Source organism: Eriocheir sinensis, chromosome 1 (genome assembly GCF_024679095.1).
Source record: "Eriocheir sinensis breed Jianghai 21 chromosome 1, ASM2467909v1, whole genome shotgun sequence".
NCBI classification, from domain to species: domain Eukaryota; kingdom Metazoa; phylum Arthropoda; class Malacostraca; order Decapoda; family Varunidae; genus Eriocheir; species Eriocheir sinensis.
This window is the reverse complement of record NC_066509.1, coordinates 9,615,078-9,640,429: the sequence shown is the minus strand read 5'-3', so window position 1 is coordinate 9,640,429 and position 25,352 is coordinate 9,615,078. Positions and strand designations below refer to the sequence as shown.

At 40.8% G+C, this 25,352-nt stretch overlaps 1 protein-coding gene across 22 annotated transcripts in view; it reads left to right on the top strand.

The window, feature by feature from the left end:
- LOC126990591 (prominin-1-like) overlaps positions 1 to 25,352 on the top strand; it is a 152,406-nt gene that overhangs the window by 112,792 nt on the left and 14,262 nt on the right. For 17 of the 22 annotated variants that reach the window (XM_050850032.1, XM_050850292.1, XM_050849977.1 and 14 more), the window contains exons 4-18: positions 930 to 1,050; positions 5,812 to 5,878; positions 8,517 to 8,681; positions 9,135 to 9,256; positions 10,223 to 10,249; positions 11,806 to 11,971; positions 12,168 to 12,339; positions 13,496 to 13,639; positions 14,171 to 14,377; positions 14,496 to 14,604; positions 15,192 to 15,326; positions 15,551 to 15,679; positions 15,897 to 16,082; positions 18,834 to 18,992; positions 20,161 to 20,282. In XM_050850032.1, the coding sequence (XP_050705989.1) occupies positions 930 to 1,050; positions 5,812 to 5,878; positions 8,517 to 8,681; positions 9,135 to 9,256; positions 10,223 to 10,249; positions 11,806 to 11,971; positions 12,168 to 12,339; positions 13,496 to 13,639; positions 14,171 to 14,377; positions 14,496 to 14,604; positions 15,192 to 15,326; positions 15,551 to 15,679; positions 15,897 to 16,082; positions 18,834 to 18,992; positions 20,161 to 20,282 (2,031 nt within the window). Of the gene's footprint in view, positions 1 to 929; positions 1,051 to 5,811; positions 5,879 to 8,516; positions 8,682 to 9,134; positions 9,257 to 10,222; positions 10,250 to 11,805; positions 11,972 to 12,167; positions 12,340 to 13,495; positions 13,640 to 14,170; positions 14,378 to 14,495; positions 14,605 to 15,191; positions 15,327 to 15,550; positions 15,680 to 15,896; positions 16,083 to 18,833; positions 18,993 to 20,160; positions 20,283 to 24,904; positions 24,956 to 25,352 lie in introns of all 22 variants that reach the window. The other 5 variants (XM_050849787.1, XM_050850262.1, XM_050849682.1 and 2 more) reach the window with 3 other exon arrangements.

Genomic DNA, 25,352 nt, shown 5'->3' with positions numbered 1-25,352 from the left:
AAGTAATGGTGAATGTCATGTATAAGCACCGGTATTAATGGTCTTGAGGTAATGGTAATTGGGATGTAGAAGAAATGGTTTTGAAATAATGGAGTCTGTTTTTTTCTTCTTTTTTTTACAGCTAAAGAAACAGCTCAAGGGCAATAAAAAAGGTGTAAAAAAAAACCCGCTAATCGCTGTTCCCACAAAGACAAAAGTAATGGAAGTAATAGGGAGTTGTGGAGGAGGTAATGGTGTCAATTGTATTGCAGTAATGGGGGAGTTGTGGAATAAAAAATAATGGTGCTAGATTAATGGATATATATTGTGGATAGTTTTAAAGGAAAAGTGTTGGAGTAAAAGTGTTGATCGTGCAGAAGGTGTTGCAGTAATGGCGTAAAATTTATGGTGGTTGTGGTATAAAATAAATGGTTTTGACGTAATGAAGTCTGTAGTGTTGCAGCGAAGTGTTGAAGTAGTGTTGATCGTGCAGAGGTGAAGGTGTTGCAGTAATGACGTTGAGGGTGCTGAAGTCTAGGTGTTGAAGTAATAGCGTTGGTAGTATAGAGGAAAAGGTTTTGAGGTAATGAAGTCTTTAGTGTTGCAGCGAAGTGTTGAAGAGAGTAGCAGTGTTGAGCGTGCAGAAGCGAAGGTGTTGAGGCTGCAGAAGTCTAGTGTTGAAGTAATGGCGTTTGTAGTATAGAGGAAAAGGTTTTGAGTTGAGCGTGCAAAAGCGAAGGTGTTGAGGCTGCAGAAGTCTAGGTGTTGAAGTAATGGCGTTCAAAGTATAGAGGAAAAGGTTTTGAGGTGATGGAGGCTTTAGTGTTGCAGTGAAGTGTTGAAGAGACTAGTAGCGTTGAGCGTGCAAAAGCGAAGGTGTTGAGGGTGCTGAAGTCCCAGGTGTTGAAGTAGTGGCGTGTAATTAACGTGCGTGTTGTCTTCGCGTGCAGGTTGGGTCTGGTGTGCTCCTTCGTGACCAACGCGCGCATGGAGGAGGGCGTGCAGAGCCTCCCCAAGAAGTGGTCCCTCAGCGTGCACGACACCAAGCTCTTCCTCAACAACACCGACAATGTAAGTCACCCCCAACCCCCTCACCTGTGCTGTTTCCTTCACCTGTTTTTGTCTGTCTTACCTGTCTACCTCTTCCTTACCTGTTTACTTCTCCACCTGTGTTTTTCTCCAATTATTTTGTCTGTTTTACCTGTCTACCTCTTCCTCACATGTCTACTTCTTCCCAACCTGTTATTCCCTCTACCTGTGTTCTTTCCTTCACCTGTTTTTTGTCTGTCTTACCTGTCTACCTCTTCCTTACCTGTTTACTTCTTTCCTACCTGTGTTTTTCCTCCACCTCTTGTTTGTTTTACCTGTCTACCTTTCCATCTGTCTATTTCTTCTCCACCTGTGTTTTTCCTCCACCTATTTTGTCTGTTTTACCTGTCTACCTCCTCCTAACCTGTCTACTTCTTCCCAACCTGTTATTCCCTCTACCTGTGTTCTTTCCTTCACCTGTCTTGTCTGTTACCTGCATCTCTTTCCTACCTTTGCTGTCCGTCTTAGTCCTTTACCCGTCTACCTTTCCCCCACCTGTGTTGTTTTGTCTCGCCTGTGTTGTCTGTCCCGTGTTGTTTCCTTCACCTGTGTTGTCTGGGTCACTGCTATTGTTTCCTCCACTTGTGTTTTCTGCTCCACCTGTTGTCTTATGAGGCCCGTTACCTCTGTCTTTGTTTGTGTGGAGTCTTAGGTTTTGAGTATTTTTTTTTTTTTATTTATTTATTATTATTTTTTTTGACTGTGTGGAATCGTAGGTATAGTTTGTGCTTCCTTCCTATTTTTGCGTATAATCCTTCTTTTTTTGTATCTCTGGAATCTTAGGTTTAATTTCTGCTTCCTTCCTCATCTTTTTTTTGTGGGTGTATATTCTTTCTTTTTCGTATAGGTATGTGTGGAATTTTAGGTTTAATTTCTGCTTCCTTCACCTTTCTATTTTTTTGTGTGTATAATCTTTCTTTTTCGTATGTGTGGAATTTTAGGTTTAATTTCTGCTTCCTTCTTCATCTTTCTATATTTTTGTGTGTATAATCTCTTTTTCGTATCAGCGTGGAGTCGTACGTTACTCTTTGCTTCCTTCTTCGTCTCTTTTGCGTGTAATTTGCGTCGCCCCTCAGTCCTTGCAACACCTGTACCGCGTCGCCTCACCTGCCACCTGTCCCGCACACCTGATGGCAGCTGATTTTATTTTATTCATCGGTTACTCTCACTCGATGGCTCAGGTCGATGCAGTCTCTCTCTCTCTCTCTCTCTCTCTCTCTCTCTCTCTCTCTCTCTCTCTCTCTCTCTCTCTCTCTCTCTCTTAGAAGAAGGGAAAAGAAGAAGAAGAAGGTGGCGGACATAATAATTATCCCTTAACTTTTTTTTCCTCCTCTTCCTCCTCCTCCTCCTCCCTATCTACGTCTTAGGCCTGAAGGAAACTAGGTCATTATGCTGGGCAGGGAGAAAAGAGGCTTCTTTCTGTCCATGGAGAGAGAGAGAGAGAGAGAGAGAGAGAGAGAGAGAGAGAGAGAGAGAGAGAGAGAGAGAGAGAGAGAGAGAGAGAGAGAGAGAGAGAGAGAGAGAGAAAGAGGAAGAAGAGAGAAAGAGGAAGAGGAGAGAGAGAGAGAGAGAGAGAGAGAGAGAGAGAGAGAGAGAGAGAGAGAGAGGATAACGCGCATGACCCACGTCTCGGTAACTTTCCCCTCTCACTCTCCGCCCTTTCCTCTCTCTTTTTTCCGCTCCCCGAGAGGTGGCCGGCCCTGCCCTGACCATGGATGGCGCTGTGGGTACCGGAGGGGCTGCGAAGTGGCCGGCCCAGACCAAGAGTGTCTTCTGGTCTCCCTTCCTGCAGGGGTGGTTCGTCCCTTTTCCGATAAAATGTGATAAAAAAACACGTTGATTTGATACTGTGGGCCATACCTATTTTTTGTAATGGGCAGTTTTATTATTTTTATTATTGTTATCCTCTGGCTGACTGACGTAGCGAGGAGGCTAATCAAGTTTCCGTCGCTGCCCGTCTGTTTCATTTTTGTCTGTCCGTCCGTCCGTCTGTTACCAAAATATATATATATAAAAAAAAAAGGATGGACATAGAATCACCAAATACACCTGAGAACATTCTTAAGTGACCATCCCAGAGAGAATAATCTTTGGGAACACACCGACAAAAACAGTGAATGATGGCGAGGAAATAAAAAAAAAAAATAAATAAAAAAAAAAAACTGAATGAATGATGATGTGACCATATACAGAAGGAAGACAAGGATGAGGAAATATTGAAGTGCCGCCAACCTAACCCTATACAGGAGGAAGAAGAGGGTGAGGAAATACTGAAGTGCCGGCAACCTAAATCCTGTACACTAATAACAAGGCTTTGCACTTGCTCTCCATACGTGCGGGGCCGTTCACTTCACCTGGTAATAAGAGCAACGGTTAATATATGATTCCTGAAGGACTTGATCGCTTTCTCATTACCTGAATCGGATGAGAATGATGATGACGATGATGATGATGATGAGGAGGAGGATGATGATGATGATGATGATGATGATGATGAGGAGGAGGAGGAGGAGGAGGAGGAGGTAAAAGAAGAAAATATGAAAAAAATAAAGAGGAGGAAGTGAAGAACTGAAAAATTCGATCATTTACGTATTGAGAGAGAGAGAGAGAGAGAGAGAGAGAGAGAGGGGGGAGGGGGGGGGAGGGTGACGCTGGAGGAGGGGCAAGAGAGGCAGGACAGTATTGATTATGGCAATGTACCCTCCCCCTCCCTCCCCCCCCTCGCCTTCCTCTCCCTTTCTCCCTTCTCCCACCTCCCAGGATGCTCTCTCTCTCTCTCTCTCTCTCTCTCTCTCCTGAGACAGAGAAGCTGAGAGAGAGAGAGAGAGAGAGAGAGAGAGAGAGAGAGAGAGAGAGATCATTACTTGTCACAGGTGTTTGGGATATTAGCGTATTGACATAGAGCAAATAAACACACACACACACACACACACACACACACGAGAGAGAGAGAGAGAGAGAGAGAGAGAGAGAGAGAGAGAGAGAGAGAGAGAGAGAAGGGGGTGGGGGCAGAAATGAGTGAAGATTGGGAAACTCAAACAAAGGAAAGGAAATAGAATGTAAAGTGAAACAGAAAAATACGAAGACCAGCCAAAAGTTTTGATTAGATCTCGCTATAAGAGAGAAAAATCATTAACTTTGAAGGTTGGTGCATAAAGGTTAATACAGTTTATCAAATTATCGTGGAAACGTGTTTAAGACAAGAAAAAAAAAGTACGAGAAATAAGGTGAAAAGAGTGAAAGTTTAATGAAGGGGAATGACGCGGAAGAGATTTTATTTTTTCCTTTTTTTTATGTCATTATATCCTTTGTTGCATTAGTAATCCCTGAGCTCGCTAGGAGGACTGTCACCTTCTTTTGTTCTCTTTCTCCCTGTGTCAACCATTCTCTTCTCCTCCTCCTCCTCCTCCCCCTCCTTACCTTATGCTAGTCGTAAGTAGCTACAGAGGAGACGCAGGAGGCACTAAAGCTGACAGTCTCGTTATTACCCATCAAGCTTTTTGTTATCGGCTCCTTTATGGTCCAGCTCCTTTTGCTCCTTTTCTTTTTTTCCTTTTTCTGTTTCCATATTTTTCATCTCCTTTATGGTTCTGCTCCACTCGTCTTTCTGCTCTCCTCTTCTTTCTTCTTACTTTCTAACCGGAGTCTTATGTGTTAAACCTGGCCTTTATTTTTATTTATTTTTTGGGGGCTGTGAGGTGATGGTGTGAAGGTTAAGAACATTTGAAGCTGTGTGCGAGGTTTCAAAAAGTAATGAATGTCACGTTACATCCATTGCGCAGTGGACGGCCCGCGATGACTTGAAATGACAGTTGTTTCTTTGACATCATCCTTGTTTGCAGAATTTAGGATTATTGATTGTGCTCTGGTTAACGAAAGTATAAATCCACTTGGAAAATAAGGATTCATTAGATTTTATTTCAGAATGTTAGTGTGTGTTTGAAGAGCCCCCCAGCAGGTCAGCAGAAATCATGGGCGCAAGAGCCTAATAAAATGGTTGGGGGACAAACTTAATATCCTACTATTGCCTGGACCCGTATTCTCAAACCTTTCGGCGCCCAATTACACATATTTGACAATGCTTTCGCTGGCGTTTCGGGCATTTTTCAGGGGTAGTTTAATGGCCCTGGTGGTTGTTTAACTCTTCTTCTGTACCATGAATGTGAAAAAAAATCATGAAAGCCCAATTAATTTCCATTTTGACCTTTGTAAATAGTTGATGTGCAAGGTGGAAGCGTCTGAGAATACCGCCCCTGGTTCATATTATCCCTCTCCTTTTGCCTTCCACGTCCCTTCCCTTGTGAGCACCGCCCTCCCCCTCCTTGCCTTCCCTTCCCCTATCTCTTCCTCCTTTGTCTCCCCTCGGACTGGCAAAAAGTTTCATCTTTTATATTATACGGATATTAAACTTGGGACCACTGGCATCGCATATGAAATCCCAAAACATGTTTATACTGAATGTCACATGACTGCCTAATATTACTTTGTCCATGAAATTTTCTCTAAGCAGTTTTAATATCCACTAACTTTTGAGACTAAAGAAGATAGGGATAGTAATTTTAATATCCACTAACCATTGAGACTTAGGAACATAGGATACAGTGAGAGAGGTACTTCGATGGATATTTCTGCACTCAATTATTAAAAAAAACTTGAGCAATGATGATTTTCCTTTTCAGTAGTTTATATTTTTCAGTGATAATATTCTTCTTAAAAAGCTAATGCAGTGTCTTTGTGTTGTAGGAGGTGCAGAACCTACTCGTGAGGAACTACCGCGAGCTGCAGAGTGTCCTGTACAACAAGCTGGACAGTAAGTCTCTTCGGCAGTCGGCACCATCGTCGCTATGTTCTCTCTGTGGGCCATATTCTTAGGGCCGCTTTTTTCCCGCTCAAGGTGCAGAGGGCGTGTCAAACTATCACCAGGATCATAAAACAGCCCATGAAAAGCCCAGACACTTCCAAGAGAGGCTTTTCAAACAGACGAACTGAGGTGCCGATACGGTCTCTGTGTTGTCTGCACCCCTGAGACCAATGATGCCAGATTGTCGTACTCTGCCTCTTATATTTGCCGATTTCCGACCCCAAAGCTGCTTTCATCACCCAAATAACTGCCTTCATATATGGTTATCGTTTAAATGGCTAATTATTGGTGCTTCTTGGCAACAGTTATGGGCCAGAAACCAGTAAATACGCGGCTCTGAGTACGATAATCTGGCAACGGTGCCCCTGACGCTGTGTTCTCTTTGTGGCCAGGTCGACGGTCCAACGCACAGTCATTAATGGGCCGCTTTCACAGTCACTTTGTTTGTTTTGATCGTTACCAATGGCGGCGATTGACGCTATAGGGGTAGTGGCGGCTGCAGAGGAAGCGAGAGGTGTTGAGAGTGTGTGGTAAGGTGCGGGGCTAGGCTAACCCCGCAGCCGCCACTACCCCATCGGCCAGTTTTACATGGAAATATTATAGCGTCAATCGCCGCCATTGGTAACGATCAAAACAAACAAAATGACTGTGAAAGCGGCCCATTGTAAGCGTCCAAACCAAACTATATTCTCCACAATGATCCGTTAATTCTACTCAATGCCAAATACTAAAGAGATTCCCTGTGTGTTTTCATTAAATTTCCTCCTCCTTATATCAACGCCAAACACTTTACAAGGAATTTTCGTAGTGTTTTGTGTTTGGTTGGGGAGCTTACAAACTTGCTGTACTGGACTATAGTATAAAACTGGCCCTCTGTCAGTGTCATTTGTGGAAGGGTGTGGCCGGAACATCCATGGTCAGGTTCAGGTTGAGGGTCCGGATTCATCAAGCCACTACAAGACCGGTCGTTGGTATAAGTCTTTGAGTAAATCTGTCCTCTACGAATGATCCTTGTGTTTAGGCCGCTCCGATGACAGTGAATGAAGTACTGGCCTGGTCGACACTTCTTTCATTGCCATTGGAGTCACCTTAAGATCAAGAGCGTTCCTAGATGATGGAGTTACCAGAAGACTTACCAACAACAGGTCTCGTAAGTGGTTTGATGAATCCGGCCTCAGGTAGATTGCGGAAGTCTTGCCTTTGAATCGGGACTTCCTGATGTGGTCTTGATATTGTGGTCTTGTGGTCTGGGTCTGGGTCTTATATCTGATTTAGCTTCACTATATTGATTTTATCTTTTTCTCTCGTATTTCCCAGAATTTATAAATCGTTCTTTTACTTTGTTCAGTCACTTGCTCATCAAAAAGGAGTCTTCCAATTATATTTTCTTCGTCTTCGTTAAAGGGTCGTTGCAACATTATATAATTTTTTTCTCCGTTCTTCCCTATAAGCATCACACTTTTAAGGCTCATGAACAACACTCATAATCTTAATTTTCTCAAGATTTTGCCTTTACCTCGCATGCATATATTTTCCCTTTTTTTTTAAATTTTGGTAATAATTATTTTTCCAACAATCAACAACACACAATTGAATTTTCATCAGTACAATTGAGTGGATGAGCAATATTTTAAAACCGTATATATTTCGGTGTATGTTCTCTGTTTACATAATTTATATACTCACGATCATTGGGTACAGCAGTTCATTTCTTATCACATTGATGTATTGTCAATGAGATATTTGTACGTGTTCACCAGCCGCGTTTGCGAGATGGTATTGCTTGCAGATGAGTGTGTGACTGTTTTTTTGCACGTAAGGAAAAGTAAGCATTCTTAGCATTGTTTTATCTCATGAGGAGCAAGAATTTCATCATTTTGAATATTTTTTCACACCTGCCTGTCTCTGCTTGTCTGTCTGTCCAGCGCCGGCATTGAAACTATCAGAGTATTAACCCAAGACTTCTTTCTTTTGTCTTCCGTGGGGTGGGTGAGGGGTATATATATATATATATATATATATATATATATATATATATATATATATATATATATATATATATATATATATATATATATATATATCCAGGCCTGTTAAGTGGCCTGTGATTTTTTTTTTTTTTTTTTTTTTGTGTGTGTGTATACTACCTAGTTGTGGTATATGGGAAAGGAGCTACGCTCGTACTGTCCTGTCTCTATATCTATTATTAACCATAATAATCGTCTTTGTATGAACCACATCTTTTTCCAGGCCGTTCCAGGCCTCCACCACTTTTTGTGAAAAGCTATTCTTCTTTTTGTCTCTTTTACAGGCTTCCTTTTTCATTTCCCTTCCATGACCTTTTGATTCTTTTGTATCCCACATTATTAGATTTTCTTTGTCCACTTTTTACATCCCATTCAGCACCCTATATATCGCAATCAGATCTCTCTCTTCTCTGTTTTAGTGTCGGTAGGTTCAGCTGCTCAATCTCTCTTCGTATGTTCAGTCTCTTAGTCCTGTGTGTGTATGTGTGTGTGTGTGTGTGTGCAGGTATAGGTGTTGTGCCTCATTGAGTGTGGTGGGTCATGGTGTCTGGCGTCCACAGGTAGTGGAGAGCTTGTGAAGAGTGAGTTGGCCCGGGTCACCAAGGCAGTGGCTATTGACAACCTGACAGCCATTGCCTCCAGCCTCTCCGTGATCAAGAAGGACCTGTGGGAGATCAAGAACACCACACTTCAGCTGCAGGAGCAGACGTCCAACTTGCAGAGTGGTTAGTCTCAGTGCCTGCCACACTGTTCTGCCTCAGTGTCCTGCTTGTTATACTTTCTGTTCATACAGGCATTTTAATTACACAATGTATTTTGTTAAAAAAAGTTATAATGTAAAGAAATGTGATATCCTTGAAACAAATACAGTACCTGTCACAATGGATTGACTGAATATTTTGGGAGTTGATGAACATATATTATGTGAAATTAAGTAACTATCAGCATGATGACTTGGGAAAAAAAAAGTCAGGATTCATAATTTCATTCATTTTGGGAATTTTTGGTCATGCGTTATTCTCTGTACATTGTTTTGGTAATTGAAATAATTGTTGTGGATGTGTGTGAAGAGCTTTGTTTCATCCTTTGGGATACTGAGCATACTTTTCTGATTATCATTGATGACTGTAAGTATAAATGTAGTGGGTAGTACCTAGTGTGTCTCTTGGCATGAACAGGGCTGGAGGATGTTGCGCGGCGGCTGCTGGAGCTGCAGCAGGCCTGTGAGAGTCTGCCGGAGTGCCGGACGCTCATCAACAAATATGCTGACAAACTCACCATCAACAATGACTTTGACCGGGTATGTACTGAACACTGTTTGCATGGGACTACATACACATCTGACTTCTATAATTCTAACAAAATAAAATTACAAGATTGTATTGTCACAGAGCTTGCAATGGTATAAATTTCTAAAGAATTATGATTATAAATCCATAATATTAACAAAAATAAATTTATCAAAATATTGGAGCAGAATTTGCTCAACTATTATTAAATTAGTGTGGAGAGAAAATTGGCAAAAACCTTGACTTGATGATAATACGAACTTTCTTCTAAGTAAAGGCATGGATGGAATATTTTCACAAGCCTCAGATCAATGTCGCATCTTCTATGCATTGCGTGACTTTGGAGACTAACAGGAAACAAGTCAGACCTTGGCATTCATTTTTAACTGCACTTATGGCCTTTTGACTTGCTTTTTATGTGTTTGTAGTTTGTACTCACAGTTCATCATCTGAGCCTCAGCCTAAAATTGGCATCATATATGTAAATTTCATGTTAGCTTAATTGGATCATCCCCCCTAACTTAGCACCACTAACAGACTCCAGTGTGGAGACTAACAGGTGTTTCAGGACAGAGTGATACCTGCTGTAGGGGTGTGTCTGTAGTATATTAGAGCTAAACTAATATATAGTAAAGAGATTTCTGCCCACTATCTGCTGTACCCAAATTATGTTTAATCTGGGTCATGTTGATGAGGTTACATTGCTTTGGTTCTGGGACCAGTTGGACATTACAAGTTAAGATATGAATAATGGCATTGAAAGTGTGAGCTGAACTTCTGTAAGCTTAGTTGTTGAAGTCATAGTGTTAGCTTAGTTTATATTTGTCAACTAGTAATCCTAATGGACTAGTTTATAGAATTTATTCTTGGGTAATTTGTATGGAGATATTAGTGGACAGAACCACTGTGAGGCGGAAGCTCAGCAACACCGTGGTAGACCAGGGTTATGGCACTAACATGTGGTTCCTTCCTCACAGTATCTGGAGACCGATGTTTTGCCTCAGGTAATCTGGCCAGCATGTAATGTAACAGTCTGAACGTTTACACTTTGTCCTGGCAGTTGCTTTCCCCCTTTGCTACCCAGTTTATTTACTTATTTTCAAGATATTTCCTCTTCAAGGCAAGAGTCCAAAGCATGAATTGTGAATTAAACAAGTAATCATTCATTCTCATTTCTGCATGATGATTAATATTGATCTTGCCTAAGCAATAAGATGCATGGCATGGCCTGTAGTATGTACTAATCTTTACAGAAATTTTATTGACAAACTCAATTGGCTCGGAAAAGCATTATGTCATTACCTATTGCTGTCCCATTTTTTAGTATTGCCACCTGAAATCTTCTTCAAAATATAAAGCATGTAAGTTTTTTAATTTAGGTATTTTTGTTTTCTCAGTTATTTCATCTATATTTCTGTATTATACTTAAAAATACTTCATGCTGTAGGATCTCCACAGTGTTGCCCGGCTCCTCTCCTCTCTGAGCGTGCAATGTGTGCCGTGTCCTAGCCACTGAGTAATGATGTTGGAACGTGAATTATCTAAGTAGTTTTGGAATTATTTATTTTGTGAGTAGATTAGGACATTGTATATTGACATGTTGTGTCAGTTCATTGTTTTGTAAATTAATTAGGCCCTAGGAATAAGTAAGTAAGGTTTAATATCATGATTTATGTGTTTTCTAATTAGAATAGGCCCTAAAAATAAATTTGCAAAGTTTAATTTCAAGAAAGACACCATTTTAATAAATAAAAGACAAGTAGGAGGAGCTGTCAGAGTCATGATCCCTCTCAGTGCTGCTTATATTTTCATGGGCATCAGTTTGACTAAGGCATTTAGGTGGATCACTCCACTAAGGACTTTTAGTTAAATTGTGCGGTCGACTCTCATCATTATTTTGTTGAAATTTTGTTCTCTCCGTACACTGTCTTAAATTGGTGCACATGTCTGACAGTAACCACATCCAATACCATACAGCACTTCCATCATTAAATACATGAACAGCTTAAAGTGTCATCTTTGGAGCTGAGTCCATGTCATCCTGTTGGCTTTTCAATGAAAGTAGTGCATCATCTGAGGCATACTATTGGCAACATGCTGTGCCATGTTGGTTGTAAAGAAGCAAATATGCTGGAATTCCATGTGGTGTAGTGTCGTTCATCATCTGAAATATATCTGAAATATGATACTTTATTGTTCATTTTTAATATTTCCTTACCTTACTATTGTGTAGTGAAAAATTTTCTTCATGCAATTCACAAACTTGCATTTCATGTCATACATAATTGTGTGGAGAAAAATTAAACCACAGATGAGAGTCTGCTGTACATTTGCCATTTGTTAGTCAGATTCAAGACAGCATTGTGTGTCAGATTTTGATACTTCATATTAAATACCGTAAAAGTTTACTCATATATGTAAGTGTTGATCAGGCCAAGCAGTTATTTTACCCGTCAGGCTGCTTCTACGCAATATATTGTTAAGCAGTGAGTCAGGTTAGAGTGAAGGCATCTCCCCAACAAGTTAATGCACTTTTCCCAAATATTTACTTCTATTTCAGCTTCCAAATGTTGAGTCAAAGATAGATGAGGTGACCAACTTAATAGAGAATGACATAGAGATTGTGGTGAAGAGAGGAAAGAGATCCTTTGACTCTATAGCCACAGAAATCCAAAACAAAGTGCAAAGCTCTATACCCGAGATCAAGGCTAAAATCCTGGATGTGGGTGAGTTTTCTTATTTAATTGTTTGCTTGTTTACTTTTCCTTGTTTTCTTATTTACTGTATAATATTTTCAGTGCAAGAGGAAAGTTTTTTTTTAACATATCCAGCTGCATCTTACAAACTTGACACAAAATAAACATTCAGTTAACATTATTGATGGTAGGAGACAAAAGCTCTAACTCTTCACCACTACTTCAGGGGGCCAGCTAGAAGACAGAGCCGAGAAGATTCATCACTTCCTTCAGCCCGTCGACCTGAGTGAGCCTCAGGAGCCCCACTCCATCCCACAAGAGTCCAACACATACCTGCGGCAGATCAACTCCTACCTGAGGGTGATGCAGGATGGGATAAATGAATATGCCATGTACAGGTGTGTGTATGGTTAATATTGAATTTTCATGCTATTTAGCCTTCAGTTAACTAGCAATTGTCAAGGATCTTTCTATCATCATACTTGCTCTCTTGTCTCACATCCCATTTAACCCTTTCATTGCTAAATACTTGCAGCAAGGACTAGTGTAACTTGCCGGTGGTGCTAAATGCTCGCTGTGAGTGCCAGTCGCACTCAAATTTCCCGCATATGAGAGTGTTCCAACACTATTTCTCACCCCACAGCATTGTCAATTCAGTGGGTTTTCCACTAAATTTGGTAGAAAATCATATCGGCCTAGCGTGGAAAGGCGCGGAAAATCTACGGACAAGTAACTGGTGGATGTTGTTGTCCAATATGGTGGCATTTTTGCATAGCTTCACCTATCACCTGACTGATTTTTTGACCAAATAGTTGTAAATTTTGCAGTTGGCAATACTACCCTGCCAGCACCCCTTCAAGAGATCTACTCAGTAGTTGCCTCAATATGGCTGACCGTCGCGGATGCACAAATGTACGTCTTCACAGGCAACACCCCCTGAACACGCCTGTACATTCACAGGAGAGGCTTACATTACCGAATCTTATAGATCTTGGCCTCCTCTTTCCAATGGTGTTTTGTTTTTTAGCTGTGATGAATAGTTTTTGAGATACAGAGGTTAAAAGAGCGAGCATTAGCGTCACTTGCTGGTGGTGCTAAAAGCTCGGTGCGAACGCCAGTCACACTCACAGGCAACACCCCCGGAACGTGCCTGTACATTCGCAGGAGAGGCTCACATATATAACTGAATCTTACAGATCTTGGGCTCCTCTTTCCAATGGTGTTTTTGTTTTTTAGCTGTGATGAATAGTTTTTGAGATACAACAGTTAAAAAAGACCCCCCTCACCCCGCTGGGCTGCCCGAGTGCATCTGGGGGGATAGTCTTGCTGCGAGCACTTAGCAATGAAAGGGTTAAGGCCAGAAACTGGATTTAAAATACAAAATATAAGATGCAGTGCTTATTAATGCCTTCTACCTTCCAAATGGTTTCCACAAGAGGACATAATTTACATTACACATTCATACAGTCTTCATTACCTGAATCTGACAAAATAAAAATTAGTAATGCTGGCTCATGAAGTGTGTGTGTGTGTTTGTGTGTGTGTGTATGTCAGGTACTGGGGTGCCATGGGTCTGTGCATCCTGCTGCTGGTGATCACTCTGTGCTTCACCCTCGGTGTGGTGTTTGGCTGCTGTGGGCGCCGACCTGATGAGGCGTCCTCCTGCCACAAGTCAACAGGAGCATCATGGCTTATGTGGTGAGTGGGGGGGATGCATGGCAGCGTTGATCGTTGAAGGAGTTAAGTTTTGCTCTTCACAATAAAGTATGGAGCACTGAACATTCACTGGTTATATCTTGTGTTGGTTGTGATATATTGCTGACTTTTGATGACATGAATCATGAAAAAATGCTATTACTACATAATAATTTAATTCCTGGTCATGTCCAGCTATTTATAAATAGAAAAATATATTAGTTTTCTGTTATATAAGTTTTCTATTTATATCAGTTTGAGTCTTTAAATCTTACTGCCACTTTAATATAGGAATCTCTGGGACTAATCTATGACAATATTCATTGTTTTCAATCCATCCCATTATAGTTTTATGAATTACCCTCAGAACTTTGCTGCTCCATCTATCAAGTGTTTATCTATTCATGAGATCTAGCATGTTAGAGAATAGGCCTGCAGTCACATACTAGCTTAAGCTCATAACTTTTAGCAAAGCTGTTTCAGTTGTTGTGGAGCCAAGAGTGTGTAGCTGTACAATTTTTTGTTCTTCCTCAGTGGTGTTGGGCTGACATTCCTGTTCTCAGCAGTGATCATGGCCTGTACAACCATCCTCTTTGTGGTGGGCAGTGTCTCTGAGATCATGGTGTGTAACCCTCTCAGTGACCCCATGCACTCAGAGTTGTTCTCTGTTACTGCTGACTTCTATAATCTAGAGCACTTGTACCCACCTGGCGAGGCTCCCAAGATCACCGAAATTATTAGGTATGTCTACTTATTGTCTTTTCACCTTTCCTCTTTCTTTTTAGACCTATGGTTATGAGACTGACATTCTTTCTTCCTGTATACAGGCTTGTGTTGATAACTGCTTAATTTTTTTCAGCATGTGCCACAAAAACCTAAGCATGTACACAGTGCTTAGTCTGGACAAGGTTGACAATAATCTGGCTGAACTTCAAGACTACAAGAACAGACTCAACCTCCATGAAAAGGTATACCTAAAGAGAATTGCCTTCCCACATGTATACACAATCACACATATTATACATATAACTAATAAGTATACAGTAAGACCCCTTTAAGTCAGTATTATGCATGTCTGTATTACAACAGATAATGATTAGAAAAAACATTTTTTCAAACTGCCCCCCCAAAAAAAATTCAGAATGATTACTCTAAGTTGGCAATGTGTCATCAATGAAAGACCCAAAGCTCCCTATCAGACACATTGACTCCTTGCCATCTGCTGTGGATGGCGTGATGTTGTACATTCCAGGGGCAGTATATACTTATTAAAATATTTTTCCCATAAGTTGCCAATTCAATCTAGTCAGCAAAGGCCTCTGCCCATTTGTGCCAACTTAAAGAGGTTTTACTTTAATATGCAAGCTATAAGTGGCATTTTTGTACATTTTATATTCATAGTAAATTAGCACCATATCACTGAAAATATGCTGCTTTGGACTAGTGTTGCTTGTAATATACTTTAAACTACGACAAGGAACTGCACAAATGAATTATATGAAGGCTAGTTGCATGTAAAAAAGGATGCAAGAACAGCGAAGTGCCATGTTTTCAGATTGCTCAGCTGAAAAGTGACATTCGAGTCAACACCAACGTGGAGATCTTGTCCAAGAAAGCCAAGGAACAGCTGTGGGAGCTGGCCAACTCCTCGGTGGCAGATAAAGACACATGGAACTATTATACTGACATCGTAAGTCTCTGAACATCTCCATTTTTGTAGTCCAACATTTTGTTTAAGACCTTCATCCACAGAATTCATTGCTTTAGTGAGTTTTCATTTGTTTGTCCCCAAAATTATATGTGATATTAACCTCTTAGTCATTTTCTTATTTTTCTACCAATATTAGAATGTGCATTTATATTGGTATCAAAAAGAGTGTATGCACAGGTAAATCGTTTTGTTTGTTGTTTCAGCTGGAAAAGAAAGTGTTGACTATAGATTTGATGGAGCTGGCAGCCCTTCTCAACCAGACTGCTGACCAACTCCCTCATGGCCACCACCAAGTCTCCTTCAAGCTCAAGAATGATGCACTCTTTTTGGAAGTAAGACAAGAAATAAGTCTCACACCTTAGATTTGCTAATTAATGATCATAAAAGTTTCCTGCTTATACAAGGAAGTGTTGTAATGGCAGTGATAATGTGTCAAACAAATAAGCCTTCAAACAAACACGGGATGCCAATAGCTAGTAAGGATGTTTTTCTGATTTTTTATTTTTTTGTAGAGGATTTAAATAAACTCACCAATTTATCACCCTCCAGGGGCTGCAGCGGTGGGTCACATCCATCGGCTCCCTCACAAGGAACCTCAAGAAGACCACAGCCAGACTTAATGAACACCTCAAGTTCAACAAGACCAGCTTGCGCGAGGCTATTGTTGATCTCATTAGTCAGGCAGAGTTTGCCCAGGACTACCTGCAGGTCAATGGCTCCCAGGAAGTAACTGAGGTAAGTTTTTCCTTCAAGCATACCTTTTGGAGTCTGGTGCATATTCAGCTCAAACATCACTGACCCTATTTTGTTATCAGTAAAGTAATGAGTACTAACAAAATTTTCATTTAATGAAAGGCATCAAACAGTTTGAAGTAATATATTGGAGAGCTTTTGGTACACTTAGTGATGAAACCTATAACAGCCTTGATTTTAATTTGGTGAGGGAATGGCCTTGTGACTAGCAACAGATGAAGATGGATTATGAGTTTTTAGTCAGCTACACACATGCTTTGTTTGTTTTTGTGTATCCTTATGCAGTGAGGTCCTCTTCCACACTTATTCAACTTACATTTTTGCTTCAGCATTAGCATTCAGTTAGCTTAGTTGAAATGTATGATTGGTCTATGTGACTATGAAAACATGGTCAACTGTTGCTCTGCATAAGCTGTGGTGCCCTTCCTATGATGAAAACAGTGTGTCCTCATCCTTGTACTGGCCACCATCCTCATTGTTTGTGTGCAGATGTTAACCAAAATTACCTAATACAACAACCAAACACTAACTTGCCATAACGAAAGCTACAACCACCATTATCTAATTTGGTAGTGTCTTGATTCACTTTAATCATGTATCTCAACTAAAAGGTATTTCTATATTAGAAATGAATACTAAATATGGTATATGGTATATGGCGGAGATCTGGTGGCAAGACAGGGTGTCCAGTGCAGATGTAGCTAACAGATGTGGAGTAGAGGACCTGGAAACAGTGCTCAGAAGGGAAAGACTCCGGTGGTTAGGACATGTAAAGAGAGCAGGGGAGGATACAGTGCTGGGAGTTTTGGAGATGTTGGAGGTAGAATGAAGGAGACCAGTTGGGAGACCTAGGAAAATGTGGAGAAGGTGTATACAGGAAGACTTGGCATCAGTGATGGGATTGGATGAGCATTGGGCAGAAGACAGAGTAGAATGGAGGAGAGCCATAAAGGGTCCTACTGCTCAGGAAGAGTGAAAACGGATGTTAAACGAAATGATGATGATGAAATGAATACTAAATCACCTAACTGCTGTGGCAACAAACTGTCATTATTCATGTTGCCTCTTCTGTCACATTCACTCCAGTATGAAAAGTGTGCTGTCATACCTGTGTTTATGCCTGCCATTTACAGCCTCAGTGCAGCCTTGCCTCAACATTATTCACCACTTATGTGAAACGCCAGAATTTACTCTTTTCTATACTCCAACATGACCTCTGCGTGTAACGAAACACACAAGAAATTAATCCAGACAAGGAAAGGTTTTGCCGGCGCCGGGTATTGAACCCACGACCAGCGAGATGGGAGAGCCACTCCTTAACCAGTCGGCCAAAGAGGTACCCCACTCGCAGAGTGAGTTATGGGAGGCTCGCCCATCAGGCGAGTCAGCTGCACAGCACGACTCCCCATTCCTATTTAGATTAATTTCTGTGTGTTGAGATTTTCCATTTTCTTTGAACTCTTCGGAGAGCCTTGGCCATCATTCTACCTATTACCCCTTTGGGGAGACACAACAGAATCACAGGAGAGAATGCCCACCACCTTGCCACCAGTGAAATGCCAGAATTTCCTCTTTGCTATACTCACACACTACCTCTGCCTGTAACAAAACACACGAGAAATTAATCCAGACAAGGGGAGGTTTTGCCAGAGCTGGGGATCGAACCCGCGACCAGCAAGATGGGAGAGCCACTCCTTAACCAGTCAGTGAAAGAGTTACCCCACTCGCAGAGTGAGTTATGGGAGGCTCGCCCGTCAGGCGAGTCAGCTGCACTACATATCTGCAGTTCTACTTATTTTCTTATTTTATACTCATTTACTGTATGTTCATTATGTATAATACATGATATTATGTTGCATATAGTACTCAATTTTATTGTTGCTTCACTCTATTTTTAAATTATTAGACATCCATTGGAAATTGGTGATTTTTGGCAAGTCTTGATAAGGCTCCCCTTTTAATCTTTGGGTTGAGGGTCAGCTGCACTGATTGAGGAATAGCCAGATTTACCTTCTCTTGTTGTTAGTTAGTGGATAATTAATGAATCATTAACCCTCTGAGTACCGATGACGATACGGTATCGTCACCACTGGATGTTACCGCGATACCGGGTGACGCATCGTTCACTGAGTCTTACTACCTCGGTCTTTTTTCTGCGAAAAGTTTTTGTTCCCGAAGTCCGGGTATCGATCAGTAGATAGCTAAGCCAGGAGAGCTAGATTTCTCTTACTTCTATGAGATAATCCTATAAAGGAACAAAAAAAAAAAAAAGGAGTTCAGGACAGCTTACCTGCAAAACAAAAAAAAAATTTCAATGTCCCTGTTGGCGATAATTTTACCCGTTCATAACATTTCAATTTTCAAAATTCAAAATATCCATGTAAAATAATTGTGATATTAAAAAGTGGGAAAAACTGTGGAAAAACAAAAAACGCATGAAGAGGCAGATGCCTGGCGGGTATGCTGGCCCGGGCTGGCTGGGCGGGGGAAGGGGGCTGCGGTGAGTGGATGAAGGGGGTACACAATAAGCTAGTTTTGGGATGACAACATTTTTTTTTTTTTTTTTTTAGAAGAAAAATTTGAAAGAAAAAAAAAAAAAAATAAAAAAAAATATGCCGGTATGAGTGTACTAGCTTTCTCTTAAAGTTAAGATTATACTATATGCTGTGGCTTCCACTTTATTGTGAGAGGTAAACTGATAAAAATTTGTATATTTACCACTATGACTTTCAGCTGGTGGAGAGGTTTTCTAAGGATTTCCTGGCTGATGTGGATGAGTACGTGCTTCATGTGCAGACAGCCGTGGAGAATGATGTTGGCCGCTGTGGCCCTGTGTCCACCATCTACAATGCTACCACCTCTGCTGTCTGCAAGGATATTATGTACCCATTTGTGAGTCTTTTTTTTTCTTTCAGTTTAAGTTTCAGCATATTAATATAACAGACCCAATAATTATTTCATGCCAACATGACACTTTATGAAGATTGAACTAAGTCATGGGAGCAGTCATCCAAATTCTAATCATTGTCACCGTATTTATTTCACCAGACTTGAAAAACAAAACAACAATTAAAGCCACAATAGGAAAGATCACCTGAAGTTGTGGAGAATAGTAAAAAAAAAAGTCATGTGATAAGATGTTCAAAATACCATTGTTGCTCTTGTAGCTTTAACTTTGTGATGGCATGCTGCAGTGACAGTGGAAATTCCTGAATATATCCCAGATGATTTCTAAAGTTTTACCAGTAATGACCAATCTTTTGGACTTAGTTTATGTAAAGTGGCAAGTGTAGAGAAAATGGCAGAAGAGAAATAACCAGGAATTGCAGAAGGTATAGGCACTTGCTAGAGAGATACAGACTCAGTGCAAGGAACAGGCAAGAGGGATAACTGATTTAAGATTCCACCTAAAAACTGTATCTTCCATTTGGGCTGAACAAGAGCCCTCTCTGCATGACTGAGAAGGGCTGTGCCCTTTTGAATGGGCAGGCTGATCAGAAGGTTAAAGAAAAAGGGACTTAGGATGCCCCCAGGTGAATCCAGTATTGTCTGCAAATCTTCTACCATGATCAGCGGAGTAGCTGTGAGGAAACCACAGGAGGCTGCCATTTTTCTTGTACTCACCTGACCAGGCATGTAGTTTGGCTGTGCAGTGAGAGAGAGCAGTACTTTATAGGCAACCAACAGAATGGATTATGTTGTTTTTATTGTTCAATATACTATTTACTGTAAATGTAGTTCTGCCATGATAGGATGTGCTAATCAACATTTGGTGCAGGGTTATGGAATGCATCCCTATAGAATCAGTGCAGCTATATATGGCAGCACAGTACATTTCAATAGAGAGAGGGAAGTCTACACATGTAATGCCTTATTCAAGATGCCTGCCTCACCAAATGACAGCTGGCAGTCATATTGTACCTGAAACCATAACAAGACATTAAAGAGTTACAATGAGTAATATATACAGACATATATTGAGAAATACAATAAGTATTGTAATAGTCACAAGTGTAAACTCAACTTATGCTTAACCTCTAATTTCCGTTTTCTTCCACAGAACGGGTATTGGGCCAGTGTTGGGTGGGTGTTCTTTTTCTTCCTCCCGGCAATGATCCTTGCTGTGCATCTTGCCTCACTGTACCGAAAGACGGAGCCCTACCCTGGCCCCCTCAATGAGTCGTAAGTATTAGTGTGCTTTGGATTGCGTGTGTGTGTATATGTGCGTGTGTGCGTATGTATGCATCCAAGCTTGTGGCAGGTCTAGACTTGGCAGCATCCAAAAAATTAATGATTGATGATCATGCTACTTCTGCAGTAACTGCTGTTTTAGTGTTTTGTTAAAAGTAACACATACTAACCCTGATTTATGTACTTCATAAAATCCTTCATATGATATTAATTTTACCTAAGTTTTTACTAGGAAAGACAAATTGAAAGCATCTCCAAAAGTAATTTTTCTGGTTTAGCATCCAATGTGAAACAGGGTTTATCAATTTTGTTTGTGTAATTATGTACACATTGCTGAGCACTGCACAGCAAGACACAAAGGATGGCTTCTTATCTCATGACTTATGAATGCTTAGGTAAATATTGGGTGAAGGAGGAAGCTGTGAAAGCCTTACTGGCTTAAAGTAGTAAAGGCTGAGAGAAGCACCTAACACTGTACAGCTTTGGGTGAAGGAAGCACAAAAAGCACTAGCATAGAAATAAGCAAAGAACCAACCATTGGTGGCAGTGAAACTTAATAAAGAAGTTGTGGTTTCAGGAATATTACCGGTATCCTCATAGACAGAACAAATGTCTGACATACTTTACACTGTCTTATTTAAGCTGCCATGGCTTTGGAGACTTGTTCAGCACAATGTACAGAGGTTGTTAGTCAACCTTAAAAATAACATTGGATTAGTTAGTTTATATAGTGCTTATTCTTCTAGACATGAGTCATCTTTTGAATTTAATATTAAGGTTTTTAGGCATTGAGAGAGGATGTCAGGCTTGCACATATCTCTTTGACTGAACAGTACTAAGTGTGAGGAAAAGGGCATATTGAGCCAATATAACACGGAGTAGTTGAAAAAGAAACTGAAATCAACAGTAAGGAATATGTATATATATATATATATATATATATATATATATATATATATATATATATATATATATATATATATATATATATATATATATATATATATATATATATATATATATATATATATATATATATATATATATATATATATATATATATATATATATATATATATATATATATATATATATATATATATATATATATATATATATATATATATATTCCACAAATTCCCCCAGGGAGGACTCCCCTTCTGGCTGCTGACTTGAGAGGTGTCCTGATAACTCCTCGAACCTCCTCCTTATCAATTTCTGCAACATTCGTGGTCTTCGTTCTAATTTTCATTCTGTGGAACACCATCTCTCCTCCTCTAAACCTCATCTTCTCTTCCTCACCAAAACACAGGTTTCTGAGGCTACTGACAGCAACCTCTACTCTGTTCCCTCCTACTATCTCTATCCTAAATTTCAATCCAAAGCTGGATGTTGCGCCTACGTGCACAACAACATCACTTGCTCTCATGCCCACGACCTTGACTCTTCTGAATTTTCCACCATCTGGCTAAGACTTCATTGTCATTCTATTACTAAATACATCTGTGCTGTTTATCTCTCACCTAACTCTACTAACTATGTAAAATTCTTTGACTATTTGAATTCTAAAGTGGAGCACATCTTGTCTCACTCTCCCTTCTCTGAAATCTCCATCTTGGGAGATTTCAATGTTCACCACCAGCTTTGGCTTTCATCCTCTTTCACTGACCAGCCTGGTGAACAAGCCTACAACTTTGCTCTCCTCAATGACCTAGAGCAGTTGGTTCAGCACCCTACACGTATTCCCGACCTTCTTGGAGACAGGCCCAACATTCTAGACCTCTTCCTTACCTCTAATCCTTCTGCTTACTCTGTCAAACTGTTCTCTCCGTTGGGCTCCTCTGATCATAACCTTATTTCTGTTTCCTGTCCTATCGCTCCTGTACATCCTCTGGACCCACCGAAGAGGCGATGCTTCTGGCATTTTGCTTCAGCTCGGTGGGACGACCTGAGGATGTACTTTTCCGATTTCCCGTGGAATGATTATTGCTTTCAGGAGAGAGACCCCTCTGTGTGTGCCCAGCGCATCTCAGAGGTGATTGTCTCTGGAATGGAGGCATACATTCCACGTTCTTTCTCTACTCCTCATGCTAAAAAGCCTTGGTTTAATCATGCTTGTTCTCGTGCTATTAAAGATAGAGAGGCAGCTCACAAAAGGTTCCAGAGCCTTCGAACTCCGGCTAACTATGACCTTTACATTTCAGCCCAGTATCATGCCAAATCTATTCTCCGACTTACCAAAACTTCTTTTATCAATAGAAAATGTCAACACCTTGCTGCCTCTAATTCTTCCTGTGACTTCTGGCATCTAGCCAAAAATATCTCCTCCAATTTTACTTCTTCCTCTTTCCCTCCTCTCCTTAACCCTGACAGCAGCACTGCCGTCTCATCTGTCTCTAAGGCTGAACTCTTCGCTCAAACTTTTTGTAAGAACTCCACCTTGGACGATTCTGGGCATATTCCTCCTACTCATCCCCCCTCTGACTCCTTTATGCCTGTTATTAAGATTCTTCCAAATGATGTTTTCTATGCCTTCTCTGGCCTCAACTCTCAGAAGGCTTATGGACCTGACGGAGTGCCTCCTATTGTCCTTAAAAACTGTGCTTCCATGCTGACACCCTGCCTGGTCAAATTCTTTCGTCTCTGCCTATCAACATCTACCTTTCCTTCCTGCTGGAAGTATGCATTTGTACAGCCTGTGCCTAAGAAGGGTGACCGTTCCAATCCCTCAAACAACCGCCCTTTAGCTTTACTTTCCTGTCTATCTAAAGCTTTTGAATCAATTTTTAACCAGAAGATTCAAAAGCACCTTTCCACTTCTAACCTTCTATCTGATCGCCAGTATGGGTTCCGCAAGGGGCGTTCTACTGGCGATCTTCTTGCTCTCTTAACTGACTCTTGGTCATCCTCTCTTAGCCATTTCAGTGAAACTTTCTCTGTTGCGCTAGACATATCCAAAGCCTTCGATAGAGTCTGGCACAAGTCTTTGCTTTCTAAACTGCCCTCTTTCGGATTCTATCCCTCTCTCTGTTCCTTTATCTCCAGTTTCCTTTCTGGCCGTTGTATCTCTGCGGTGATAGAAGGTCATTGTTTTTCCCCTAAACCTATCAACAGTGGTGTTCCACAGGGCTCTGTCCTATCACCCACTCTCTTCCTGTTATTCATCAATGATCTTCTTTCCATAACAAACTGTCCTGTCCACTCATACGCCGACGACTCCACTCTGCATTATTCAACTTCTTTCAATAGAAGACCCTCTCAACAGGAAGTACACGACTCCAGACTGGAGGCTGCAGAACGCTTAACCTCAGACCTTGCTATCATTTCTGATTGGGGCAGAAGGAACCTTGTGTCCTTCAATGCCTCAAAAACTCAATTTCTCCACCTATCAACTCGACACAATCTTCCAAACACCTATCCCCTATTCTACGACAACACTCATCTATCACCATCTTCAACACTAAACATCCTCGGTCTATCCTTTACTCAAAATCTCAACTGGAAACTTCACATCTCCTCTCTCGCTAAATCAGCTTCCTCGAGGTTGGGCGTTCTGTATCGTCTCCGCCAGTTCTTCTCCCCCCTCACAGTTGCTATCCATATACAGGGGCCTTGTCCGCCCTCATATGGAGTATGCATCTCACGTGTGGGGGGGCTCCACTCACACAGCTCTTCTGGATAGAGTGGAGTCTAAGGCTCTTCGTCTCATCAGCTCTCCTCCTCCTACTGATAGTCTTCTACCTCTTAAATTCCGTCGCGATGTTGCCTCTCTTTCTATCTTCTATCGATATTTCCACGCTGACTGCTCTTCTGAACTTGCTAACTGCATGCCTCCCCCCCTCCCACGGCCCCGCTGCACACGACTTTCTACTCATGTTCATCCCTATACTGTCCAAAACCCCTTATGTAAGAGTTAACCAGCATCTTCACTCTTTCATCCCTCACACTGGTAAACTCTGGAACAATCTTCCTTCATCTGTATTCCCTCCTGCCTACGACTTGAACTCTTTCAAGAGAAGGGTGTCAGGACACCTCTCCTCCCAAAATTGACCTCACTTTCGGCCACCTCTTATGATTCCTTTTTAGGAGCAGCGAGTAGCGGGCTTTTTTTTCTATTATTGTTTCCTTTTTTTTTCTTTGTTGTAAAAAAAATATATATATATATATATATATATATATATATATATATATATATATATATATATATATATATATATATATATATATATATATATATATATATGATCATTATTATATTTTACACCGAGAGTTCCATTGTAGAATAGTTTTTTTTCTTTCAAAGGGACTTAGCTACATCATACTCTCCCCCACATCATTGTCCTGCTGCTGTCCCTAGTGTTCCCTGACCCCCAACACGAGCACCCAGGGTACTGCAGTGTCAGTCCTGTCCTTCGTTGGGAGGGCGAGGCATCATTGTCCCTGCTTCTCAGATTCCCCTTACCCCTCAGCTTACCCTGTGTCCTCTTGATGGTAGCAGCTTCTGTGCAATACTAGTAACAGGTGTCAGTGTTTTTGAGTCACTAGTTTTTATATTTTGCAGTAGTAGTTTAGTATGTTAATAGCAAATTAATATCCAGATATTTATTTGACAGCGAATACTTGTATGATGCATATGATGAGAGGAACAGCTTTCCTATGTCCAAGTGAGTACTTTATGTCAAGTACTGATAGGATCTAATTTGTGTTGTTGGTTGATGTATTTGTGTCTGTCTGATGAGAATGTAGGTAAAGCTTGTAGTCTGTGGCCTCAACTGCATATGACCTGTCCATGAGTCTTGTGGGTGACCTGGTTTACTCCTAACTTTTTTTGTAGCAGTAGTGACTTCCTCAGGCACACAACAGTTCACTGATATGCGCATCATACAGCATACTACCACATACAAGAATGTCTGCGTTTCTCCTGACTGGTTACCTCATCAGCTATGAGAATGTTACTCTCCCTTTACTTCAGTTATGTGATATCTGAGTGTGCATTGTTTATGCTCTTCAAAAGATAAACTTCTGCCATTATTGTAAATAGTCAAATTATATTATTATCCA